General features: G+C 42.5%; 1 protein-coding gene, 1 long non-coding RNA gene and 1 other non-coding gene across 3 annotated transcripts; 1 reads left to right on the forward strand and 2 right to left on the reverse strand.

Annotated features, from left to right (window-relative positions):
- Positions 1-3,311: 3,311 nt before the first annotated feature.
- Positions 3,312-7,414, forward strand: LOC100384369 (CwfJ-like family protein). The gene is made up of 8 exons (NM_001357634.1): positions 3,312-4,121; positions 4,228-4,427; positions 4,518-4,718; positions 4,793-5,353; positions 5,781-5,860; positions 6,060-6,414; positions 6,586-6,798; positions 6,882-7,414. The coding sequence occupies exons 1-8, from the start codon at positions 3,773-3,775 to the stop codon at positions 7,212-7,214; spliced, it is 2,292 nt and encodes a 763-aa protein (NP_001344563.1). The 5' UTR covers positions 3,312-3,772; the 3' UTR covers positions 7,215-7,414.
- A 3,226-nt stretch (positions 7,415-10,640) lies between these two features.
- On the reverse strand, positions 10,641-11,605 carry LOC115029020 (MIR166hHG). Its single transcript, NR_163707.1, has one exon. It is a non-coding gene; the product is annotated as an MIR166hHG (long non-coding RNA).
- Positions 11,092-11,167, reverse strand: MIR166h (microRNA MIR166h). The gene has a single exon (NR_121041.1). It is a non-coding gene; the product is annotated as a microRNA MIR166h (primary transcript).
- Positions 11,606-12,497: the final 892 nt, after the last annotated feature.

Below are 12,497 nucleotides of genomic sequence, written 5' to 3' on the forward strand. Positions count from 1 at the left end.
TAGTTATACTCTTATTGTTTAAAGTATAAAAAGATAAAGAAGATGAGAGAAGATAGAGAACACTCTTACATGCATAGTAGACATGAATCTGCTCTAAAATTTAGAACATTGAAACATTTATCAGTAGTTATTAGTAGGGGCGGATTTAGACCTAGACGTCGTAACCTGAGGCATGGCCCATATATCTACAATATGTCCATCATATCTTCCGTGGGCCATTTTTCTTAATTCACTCATGTGTCCCAAGCGATCAAGCTGTCCAGCATTCGTCAAATCCGCCGCCATCCACCAGGTTCCATCTCCATCGCTCTCGCAGCCTCGCATGTCGCACCGGTTCAACTAGAGATGTCAATGAGAAATTTCCACCGGGCTATAGTATCACATATCTATTTTTATCATGTTTGTTACATCTTTATATCCATCCCTATATCCATCATGGGTGCAAAAATTATCTCATACCCATCCTTATTCGGGTTTTGGGTTCCCAATGGGTCTTCATCCCCAATTAGGGGATAACTAGGTACTAACAGCAAACATAAACTATCCAAATTTCAGACATCACCACATCAGCAAGCCCTCATCCATGTATCATGATCCATTCATCCATCCATCGGATAAGAAATCAATACTTTTGGACCAATAGAAGAAATGAAGAAATGGAGTCCACTCATCTTCCTTGGTCACCATCTGAGTTCGTTGGCGCATGAGGATCCATGGTTGTCACTGTCATCCTAAGCTCCCAGCAGTCGGCGGTGCTCCTCGTCTCATGTGAAGTCGCTAGTGTGCAATGCCAGCGCAACTATCCAGCGCGTGCGGCAGTTGGCCGGCTGGGCAGGGTGTAGCGTATGGATGATTATTTTAGGGTTTTGTTTTTATGCTAGTCTGCTAGTTGCCTTGACGTGTTGCCTTGTTGGGCTAGAACCTAGGGCCCGGTGCGCTGTCGTGCTGGACTTGGTGACCAGCTCAATTTCAACTCATCTATACTATACTTAAAGCACCAGTTTCAACGGTCGTCATGCGTTGTTAAAAAACGGTGCAAGAGGTGGGATTCGAACCCATGCCCTAATGAAAGAAGGGCGGAAGACACTGGGTGGAATTGTCTAACCAGTAGAACATCATGTTAAGATGTTTTTAATATTGAATATAAATTGTATATAGGTATATACGTTTTTTTGTAAAAAAAAATAATCGTGTCGAGCCGGGCCAGCACTACGGGCCGAGGCTACAGCCCAAGCACGGCACGACGTTCTTGGTTCTTGCAAGCATTAGGTCGTTTCTGAGACCAAATTTGCGCAATGGACTACATGGTGTTTGACGTTGCTGAATTGGATGGAGCAGCAATGATTTGTCACACTAACAGCAAAATGAAAGGTTATTTATTGGTTCTAAACGTTAGTAATTGCTACGAAGTAGCATAATTTATATGGAGCACATCCAATTTTTATTGATGCCTGACTTTAGCAATCACTCCATATTTTGATCTATCTTTTTTATAAGTTTGACTTCATGGGACTTATTTTAGAAACTTGATCTCACAAACTTTCTCTTATTTGGTCTATGTATGATGGAATTATGTCATTTTATAATCTCTGTTCATTCAGTCAATCGTTATGAACTCTTTTCTAATCGCTCACTTCATTGGTCGTGTTGTAACAAAACATATTTGCATGGAGTAAACAATAACATCAGTTAGCCAAATCAAAAAATATATTATACAGAGAGCGGAGACAATCAATAAAAAATCTTGAATTTTTTTGATGGATAGTTTACGTGGGTATTGTTGTAAGCCGTCGCAACGCACGGGCAACTGACTAGTTTATACAAACATGACAGATATACACATATGAAATAACCATGAGTTTGGATTATTGCTTCCTAGACCCATACTCGTTCAATGGGTGAATATTTTGTCCCATATCTATACCCATGTAGACAATTTTTATTCTATAACCATACTCTAAGGGCTTGTTCGGTTAGCTTTCAATCCATGTGAATTAAGTGAGATTAGGTGTGTTTAAATCCTAAACAAGTCAAACCTCTTCTTAATTTTTTCTAATAGGCCTAATAGGAAAATTCCCCACAGGTTATCTGGTAGAGAACATATCTGATGCACATAGAAGATTGGTGCACATGGTGCACATATTAAATTATCACCACTCATTTTAGATCTAACGTCTCTAGTTATTTGGTATATTTTGCTGAGGACACCCTCCAACGTGGTGGTGTGTAGTGGTGGAAGGTGTTATTTGTAAATTGAATGATCAACTAGAAATATTAGATCTAAAATGAGTTGTGATGATTTAATATGTGCACCATGTGCACCAGATATGTCCTCTGTGTGGTATCGGTCCCCCGTTGACGTCTCTAGGGCCCTGTTTGTTTTGGCTTCTGGCAGCTTCTGGCCATCAAAAGCTGCTGCGGACTGCCAAACGCTCAGCTTTCACATAATCAGTTGAGTCGTTGTAACAGTAGGAATCTGTCACTTTCTAGATCCTGAGCCCTATGAATAATTTTATCTTCCTCCACACGTAATCGTAATGATACTTAGATTCTTCCCACAGCCAGATTCTCCTCACAGATATATTTTTAGAAAAGATGGTCAGAAAAAGAAAAAAGCTGAACAACATGCCCTAGGTTCGACTAGAGATGGCAATGGGGACCCGATCCCCGATTCCCCGCGGGGAATTCCTCTATTAGGCCTTGTTCAGTTATTCCCAATACACATAGATTGAATGGGATTGAAAAAAAATTAAGAAGGAGTTTAACTTGTTTGGGATTCAAACCCATCCAATACCACTCAATCCACATGGATTGAGAGCTAACCGAACAAGCCCTTAGGGGATGGGGATGAGGAAATTTCTTCCCCCACGGGGATGTAAATGGGGAAAATTTCTCCCCCGACGGGTAAACGGGGACGGGATGGGGAAGCATTCCTCCCCGCGGGGACCCGTTAAACTTACATATGACGATGTTTTTATATAATAGTTAATAATAGAAATAAAAAATTATCTTGACAAGAGATCAATAGTTGTACAAATGCATTCATTTTAATATACACATAATAATTTTTACATCTAACAATGTGTATAAGTGACAATGTTTTATATTAATAACAAATGAAGTACGATCTAATTATAATTTAAGCGGGTACGGGGATCCCGATGGGGATTTATCTCCGTGGGTAATGGGGATGGGGAAGAAATGTCTCCCGCAAACGTTCGTGGGATCCCGCGAGGAAATTTTTTCGTCACGGGGACGGGATGGGGAGCTAAAACCCGACGGGGAATTTCTCGTTGGTAAAGGGTTCGACAGTTCGCCAACGCCCAGCTTTCTACGTGCTCCGGCCAGCGCCGCCTCGCCCAGCCACCTCCGCGGCTCCGCTCCTCTGCCTCGGCCTCGCGCCCTCTCCCAGCAGCTTCCTCCTGCTCGCCCCTCGCCGTCTCCGGGCGACCGGGCCTGCAGGCGCCGGCGCCTCGCCGCGGCGCCGCCCGGAGCGGCAGCTCCTCGGCCGGCTCCCCTCAGCGGCACTTTGGCACGGCACTTCCGCAGGGCCCAGGTCCCAGCGACAGCCGACAGGCTCACAGGCAACACCCCTTCAGGCCTCAGGAGCTGTCTCAAGCCTACAGCCGTTCCGCCTCGCTCTTGTATCTGACGGTCTGACCCTACCCTATCTCTGAGGAGGTCGAATCTGGCCTGCCCTTCTCTCTCTTTCTCCTACGATCCTTTCTCTCAGTCCAACGAAACCCTCGGAGGCACGGTTCGGTTCGACGACATGCTGTCTGGCGTGAAGCTGGTTCCGCGAGACCAGATCCAGTCTGATCAGAAGCGTAGGGGTGACCAGGGCTCCGATTCCGACTCCTCCGACGGCAAGAGGCCGTGGAAGCACAGTAAAAGAGGGCGGGACAAGAAAGAGAAGAAGAGACGAAGCAGCCGGCGGCAGCGGAGGCGGAGCAAGAGGTACTCGTCGGAAGATTCTTTGGGGTCAGACACCGACGATTCAATCGGAGAGGAAGAGGAGGATGATGTCAGTCGGAGCAAGCGTCGCGGGAAGGACAGGAGGCGGCGACGCAACTTCTCTGACGACGATGATTCCGAATCCGGCGAATCTGACCGGGGAAGAGGTAAATAAACTAGTACAAAATTTGGTCAGCATTTGTTCTTCTGTTGTAATTTTGATAAGCTTGGATATCTTTATCTGATCATATGAGGTATTGCCATTTGTTACAGCCTCTCGCAGGGGGAAGCAGAGACGTGATGACGAGGATGAGGAGGAAGAGACTGAAGGTGATGGGCTTAGGGCAAGTGAGGTGGTCAGGAGGGAGATGGGGCTTGAATGGATGCTCAAGCCAGCAAGCAGCAGCCAAACTGAGGGCACCGGTGTTCGTAAGGTTGATAATGTCGAGAAGGATGAATCTGCACATGAAGAGGTAATGACAATGCACCATCTTGCATGTGATTGCCCTGACTGTTTTTGTCGATAAGCTGTAGTAATCCGCCTTTTGCTTGACTGTTGATAGATTATGAGACCGAACCCAAAGGAACTTAACCCATACCTTAAAGATAATGGAACCGGATACCCAGAAGAATCAACCCCATCAAATGCTGGCAGTCAGTTGCTTGCATCCTCTGTTGTGGGTGATGGAGGTGCCAGCTGGAGACTTAAAGCTTTGAAGCGTGCAAAGGAGCAAGCTGCTCGCGAAGGAAGAAAACTTGAGGAGGTATGCAATTATTCTCAGTAACCAATTCATTTTTTTATTTCTCATTAAATTTTGTGACTATTCAATTTCTATAGGTTGTTGAAGAGAGATGGAGCTCATTAGGCGACTTAGCTGTTTCAGTATCAGCATCAAGAGCTGCCCATTCACATGCTCATTTGCATGCCATTAGAGGCAGAAAATCTGGTAATGCTGACAACTCAGAAGAACGTGTTAAAAGAAATCCAGAGGGTCAGCTGGATGGTAGCAGTGGCAGACGTGAATATCTACGGGATGTTTCTTCTCAGCACCATGCCATGAGAAAACCAAAACCTGATTCTGTCCCATGGAAAAAGAGAAGACAGAATATATCTTCTGAAGATCAGGCACTTATCTCATCAGCGGTAGCAAGCTTAAATAAGTTTTCTGATGATGGAAGCTTTATGGAAAAGATTAGCAATGTTGAGAGCAAGAACACAAATGTTTCCACTGCTAGTGCTAGTGCTGATGAGCAGAGGGACAATGGGCAGAAAACCCCTAAGGAGAGTTCAAACAAAGTACAATTAGTGAGCACTCAGAAACTAAATGCAAACCAGATGGCTGCAAAGATTCTGCAGCTCCGAATGAAAGGCAAGCATCAAGAAGCTGAACAACTTTCGGTGAGTCTTTCAATTATTTTTCTTGTGGCAACGCTGTCACTTTTTTGACTGAATCTATGAATCATTAGATATCAATTTATTTTATAATGCAATAATGGGAATATGCAGAGTACCCTTAACAGATATGTGTTTGATTTAACATCGTAGATATGCTAGTTTTGTGTTTCCACCATCATCTGAGTCCTAAACTTGCATATATTCTGAAAAACTGCACGTAACTAAGGTTCAAAATATGGATTGCATTGGTCATACTGGGTCTTTATTTTCCTAACAGATTGCACCATATATTTGAACTAAGCATATATTTGCCCACATCTCATGATTTAGGAAACTGGGATAAATGTTTTGTTATCTATAAAAATAGGGAGAGGTTGAGATTTTTTATTTGCCTGGCACTATGGCTGAGCTGCTCGTTGTACTTTATCAGAGAGAAATGGAAGCTTTGCTGGAGAATCAGGATACTGCCCATGAGAAGCCTGGTCATGGAAAAGAAAGAAGCTCAATCAGGTAACTATGTCCAGCCATGGTAAAGAATGATATCTGAAAACAAAGTAAAGTATGCACTTGTCATTTTGTGGGGGAAGTATTGTAGGAATAAATGATTTCCTGGAGTACTATGGAAAAGAAGTTCTGGTTTCATTGTTATTTTAGCACTTCTATCCTAATACTCTATCTGCCTGTTGAAGAGTTCTTTTTTCATCTGCAGGCCTACATTGAAGCCTACTGCAGCTGATCACAGGAGAAGAGAAGATGATGCGGACCTTCATTTGGCTAATAAAATTATGCACAACAAGCAGTATAACATGTCCAAAAGTATAGAAGATGAATATGATTTTGGTGATGCTCCCACTAAAAAGGACAAAAGAAAGAATAAAGAAGCACGTGACGAGAGGAAAAGCACTGATAGACGTATGTTGACTCAGAAGGAGCGTTGTATGTATTGCTTTGAGAACCCATCCAGGCCAAAACATCTGGTTGTTGCTATTGGAAACTTCAGCTACTTGATGCTGCCACAGTTTGAGCCTGTTGTTCCTGGGCACTGTATTATTCTCCCATTACAGGTAACAGTTTTTCTGGCCCTGTTGCATTTGCACGAAATTATGCTTTCTTAAGAACCAACCAGCTACTACTTATTTGTGCTTTTGAATAGACTTTTAAAAAAACATTCTGTCCTTTAATTTACGAATAGACAATCAGTTTCTCATTATTAATGATTTTGATAATGGTTGTAGCATGAATCTGGAACGAGAACAGTTGATCAGAATGTTTGGGGGGAGATCCGCAACTTCAAGAAGTGTCTGCTGAAGATGTTTGCACAGCAGGACAAGGATGTGTTGTTTATGGAGACTGTCATAAGCCTGGCCAGACAACGGAGACACTGCATGATTGAGTGCATCCCTGTCCCTTGTGAAGTGTCAAGCAATGCCCCAATGTACTTCAAAAAGGTCAGCTGTCTAACTCCACTTTGATAGCTGAGAATGCTCTCTTGTGCTTTCAGTTGTAATGGGATTGTTTGCATTTACTCCAGGCTATTGATGAAGCTGAAGAAGAATGGACCCAACATGAGATGAAGAAGGTTATCCCGACAAGTGCAAGCCGCAACTTGAGGCAAGTCATCCCGGAGAACTTTGCCTACTTCCATGTGGAGTTCGGGCTGGACCGTGGCTTTGTTCATGTAATAGATGACGAGAGCAAGTTCAGTGCTGGATTTGGATTGAATGTCATTAGAGGGATGCTCCAGTTGCCAGAGGAGGACATGCACCGTCGACGAAGGCACGAGTCCATGGATAACCAGAGGCAGGCTGTTGCTAGCTTCATGAAAGATTGGGAGCCCTTCGATTGGACGAAGCAACTTGATTGAATGTGAATACAGTTTTGAGAACGCTCGAAGAAAAATTGCACGACTTGTACTAAAAGATTTTGTAGGAAACTTGTATTGATGTTATGCTATCACTTTGTTTTGTTTCCCAACATATATGTTTATTTCCCCAGAAACTAACAGGCGCATGTTCTAGCTGTAAAATGATATCGACTGAGCAATGACTGTCATTTAAACTTGCATAACGATGGACCTATGTGTGATTAATTTTAAACCTTCACGCTTTTTGTTATTCTTGCCTATCATGCAGGTTTCTTGGTATGAACATAGATTTCACCTGGTGCCTTGGTTATCCACTGAAAACTCAGAAGAGGTTTCGGCTTCCATCTGCCATCGAAGGTAAGCTACCAGGTAATATTATGTTTCTATATATTGAGCGGGCTGCAGGTTCCATCTGCTGGAAATCAAGTGTAGGAATGATATATGGCTGATATAGCATGATTATCTCATCTTCAGTAGCAGACATTGCATAATACATATGAGCACTGGATGAAGTAGACATTTCTTCGTGATTCTATTCTCGCGATTCCTCGTAATGCATATAAAGGCATCTGGCTCATCAACACGTCTGTCGTCTGAGCCATACTCCAACACATAAGGTCCATGGACAACTAAAGAATCTGTTACATGATCTATTACAAAACTAAACAACATAAAAACAAAACTCTGATTGCATAATGTCTCGTTTCGTCTGAACCACGAGAACACTAATTATGCGTCGGTCTAAACTTGAGGGCAGTAACATATGGTCCGTGTTAACGCTATGATCCTGGAGATAGGAGGAGTTGACGGCGGTGGTAGCAGAGAAGAGGGGAAGGGGGCAGCAGTGTCGTGGGGAGAGGTGGAGGCTTGGAGTTGTGGGGGAAGGGATGATTCAAATACTATTATCCATTAGAATTGAGTGAGTAGAGAAGGATGATTATTAATGATATGAACCATTGGTTTTTATGGTGTGTTAAGTCTGAGTACAATTTATTTGATAGATTTAGTGAAGGTTACGAGTGGAGTGATTTGGTTAGGTGAGTTTTTTTTAAAGTTTAAACTGATGGATTATATAACGGGAGCATTATGGAATCCGTCTCCAAGATAATTCGTGACGTTCCTAGTTGTGCTGTATGGACACTCTTGTAGGCCACAATTGCTTCATTATGCAAGGCCCATGAAGCATGAGAAATGTTCCCGAGCACCTCTTGATTCTTGTTCCTCACCACAAATCCAGTCTCCAATTCTCTTAGGACTTGTTTGATTTTATGAGAATTCATATGGATTGAAGGGGATCATGTGGATTTTAATCCATAGCAAATCAAAATTCTTCATAATCTTTTCTATTCTCTTCCAATCCATGGATTATAGAAATAACCGAACAAGAACTTATTTGGATCAAAAGAATCATCAGAATTGATCCTATATGTATCCTCTTGTGGAGGATTCCATGAACATCCAACAACAGGTATTACTTTCTTTTCAATTTTTTTGCAGCTTTTCAAATTCCATTAGGAAGAATGATATAGAACCACAAATTGTAGTTGCATTCGCCACTCTCCCACCATCATTACCCTTATTTCTTACCAAACACCGTCTCCAAAGTCCAAAGAAAGACATTTTTTTCCATAGCAAGCTTATAAGTCAAATCGACTGAAAACCTTTACTTCGCATCAAAATACCAAGTCTTTTTGTTTCAAGACATGCATTATCAGCTGGTTTCTGCAGTTGAAGCCCTTTCACCTTAGATTATGCTAGCATAGTAACGATTAAACTTTGACAGAATTATTAAAGTGAAAAAGTTTACTTAACACCTTAAACTGTTTCTAGTTGTTTACTCCCCCATTGCACCCCACACGAGTGGTGGAGCCAGGATTCTACGTAGGTTATTTAAAAAATAGCGCTCTCCAAAATAGTACTCCCTCTGTTTTAAAATAGTGTTTGTTTTAACTTTTCAATTTTATGTCTATATTCAAATAGATGATAAAGAATTTAGACACATATATAAACACATGCATCAAATATTGCATGAACCTACTATCACCCTAAAAAGAATTTTAATTTAGGATAGAGGGAGTAAGTACTAAGGGTTTCTTTGGCTGCATAGTAAGGAATTATATGTCTTTCAATCCCTTCTAATTCTCATACAACCAAACAAGGCCTAATAGTACTAGTTGAACTAGACATCTTAGTACATGCAACACATATTGTATTTTAGAACACATGACTATTCCAAGGAACACCTAAGAATATACCTAGCGCCGCCCATGCCCCACACCTTTAAAACCAAAATTCTACCCATTAAACTAGTACAAAATTGCCTAAATAACCCTCTAAAATAGTTTTGAAAGTGGTTTCATTAACCTAACCTGTTAAAAGGTCTACATAAGCATCTAACATATCAAGAGTTGGCTATATAACACCTTGAGATATGATATTATAACTCTTAAAGCATATAATATTTAAACGACACCAGATGGCCATGTAGAACTGTTTAGATACCGTATTCGACCACACTGGCCTATATAGATCACGCATGCATGCAAGGCCATCGGTTGGCTCCCTATCCCTACTCTTTTCAAACTCGTGCCACTGCTCGGTGGGTACCACCCTATTTCATGCTCCACCTCATGATACTCCCCAACAACATTAAGCTCATACACTGCTGCACCTCTGCCCTTACCATTCGGCCCTCTCTAACATCCTTGCTCCCTTTCACTTTCTCATATGGCTACCTAAAAAACTAAGGGAGGACGACCACATGGAGGATGGGGGGATGACAAGGGTGTAAGCGTGGTGCTTGAGCTTGTAGTAGGAGAGAAAAATGTCACCTGTCGTTGTTTGGCGGTGGGTTATCCTAGAAAGAGTAGGGAGGTGAAGCCAACCCATGGATCTGCTTACAAGCATGATGTTGGTATTTATTATGCTTCAAATAGTGAATCCTGCAACCACACATAATATAACTTTGTAGCACTTCACCTACAAGTAAGTATCCCAAGGTATCAATATTTATTTGATCCCAAGGGAAAGCAGTAGCTAGAAATTATAATGAGTAAGTCCAAAGAGTGATGAAATAAGTAGTTTAAAGGAGTAATCAGTTATGGACATGTTTTTATGACTTCTTCGATTATGGACACATTTTTCTCACCATTTAATCGACTCAAACTTATCACAAACAAGAAGGACATAGTTAAGATTGTTATTGTACTACACATAGAGGTTTTCTTACAACCACACACATTTCAGGGTCCAATTACTTCAATGCATACAATACCAACACAACAAGAACACACTACCAACAGAATCAACATCTTCACTGCTCTGAGCAGGACATCTACTGTTCTTGCCAAACCATTAATGTCTACATTGTATTGATGTTACATTGTTACTAGCAAGGTTGTTTCTTCTATGCTGAGCGGCTGCAAGTAGCATCTGCTCCTCGAAATGAAGTGTAGCTAGCAAGGATATATGGCTGGCTTAGCATGATTATCCCATCTTATCTTAGGTAGCACGTAGCAGAGTAGCGCTTCAGCAGCGGCGTTAGTGTTCATTGCAGACTACAGATGAACACTGGATCATGGAATATTAGAGAGAACATTTGTTTCTGAGTGTCTTGGTTCCTCGTGATGCCACTGCGATGTTCGTGTGCATGGTATCTTGCACGGGTTCAGATTAGAACCCTGCTCTGAAGTGCGAAGCGAACCTTCCTTGCAAGGAGTGCGTGCAGGAAGTAGACCAGTCAGTGTCCATGCTTGCCACACTCCGCTCATCCAAATAAAACGCGTACCTGCCGGCCTTGCTGATGAGAACATGGACGCCTCACGCCTGCCCTGCAACACGGGAAGCTCGGCGGATCACTGCCGTCTCCATGAGTCACGGGGAATGAAGCCTGGTCCGAAGCCCGCGGCGGCGCAGCAGCAGCCGTGGCTCGTTCGGACCGGACGTCATTCCCCTCGACAGACATGAAGCTACCGACTCGATCGACGGATCCGGATGGAAGAGGAAGGAGCCCCGTGTAAGCACAAGCACCGAGCGCAACTGATAGATATACCCAGCGACGGGGAAAGGAGAAAGAGGAAGAAGCGGACGCCGAGAGCCGGACGCGACAGCAGAGATCTTGGGCGGTGCACCCCCCGATCGATCAGATGCTATTCGCGTCGCTTTCCTTTCGGGACAGCGGTGGACTGGTTGCTGTGGTCCCGCGCGCGCGGCGAAGCAAACGGACCGCGGCCAGGCAGAGGCAGAGGCACGAGCACGAGGGAAGCCGATCGAACCAGGCAATCCCGTCGTCGTCAGTCGTCACCACGTCCACATGCTACTCAGGATTCCAAGCTTAAGGATCAAGCTACAGAGGAGAGGATGCCACGGCGCAGGTCTCCGTTGGCGCCTTTTTCTTTTTTTGTTTGTTTGTTTCCAAGTCAGAAATGCATCGTGCCTCGTGCCACCATCACTTGGTTTCGGCGGTTGAAGTAATGAAGTCCTTCCGTCTTCAGATTACGCTAGCAGTTGGACTTTGAGAAGATTATATTGAAGTAAAATGCAGGACTGATAAAACATAGGGATATCACCGGCATGGCGGCATTCCATAGGAAACTTTTCAAGAGATTAGACCTCGTGTTAAAATCCTCCAAAATCTCATTATAATAATCTATTCTATAAGAATTTTATATAATATGTAGGAACTCAATCCTTTATTTTAATAAATGATCATATAGAAAAATTTTCTATAGAATTTCAATCCTCCATAATTCCTTCACTTTTGTTTTGGGAGGCCTAAGTGTATAACCGCCGAATTGTCTATGTTTTTTTTTCCAATTGGCTATGGATTTTTAGTGGAGTCCGCAGTCCAATCTATATCCATACATGATATTAGAGAGCTAATTTTTCTCTAATAGAGACCCAAACAAAGATCCTTTGGAACGCGTGAATTTAAGACATACATGAATTTGACAGGAGTCGGTTCATTTTCATAGAAAAAAACACAGAAAACGAGGGGGAAAATCGCGTAATCCAAAGGAGCTTAAAAGTTTATGAATCCAATTAAGAGAGACATTTAAGGAACAGAAATGTATTTTACTCGCTTTATCCCCGCGAACCTTCCAACACAAGGGTCTGTTTGTTTCCCTTCTATATTATATAAGTTGGTGGAAAGGTATAAAGATAAAATATCACTTTGTAATCATAAATAAATTAAAATAAGATACCTAACATCACTTTGAGACTACAAATAAGTTGAAATAAGGTAGTATTAGGTAGATTACTTTAACTTATTTGTCATTCTAA

Source organism: Zea mays, chromosome 1 (genome assembly GCF_902167145.1).
Source record: "Zea mays cultivar B73 chromosome 1, Zm-B73-REFERENCE-NAM-5.0, whole genome shotgun sequence".
Taxonomy (NCBI): domain Eukaryota; kingdom Viridiplantae; phylum Streptophyta; class Magnoliopsida; order Poales; family Poaceae; genus Zea; species Zea mays.

Coding starts and splice junctions, on each gene's coding strand:
- LOC100384369 (NM_001357634.1), top strand. CDS start 3,773: ATGCTGTCTGGCGTGAAGCTGGTTCCGCGAGACCAGATCCAGTCTGAT. Junction 4,122..4,227: donor CGAATCTGACCGGGGAAGAG/GTAAATAAACTA, acceptor CATTTGTTACAG/CCTCTCGCAGGGGGAAGCAG. Junction 5,861..6,059: donor AAAGAAAGAAGCTCAATCAG/GTAACTATGTCC, acceptor TTTCATCTGCAG/GCCTACATTGAAGCCTACTG.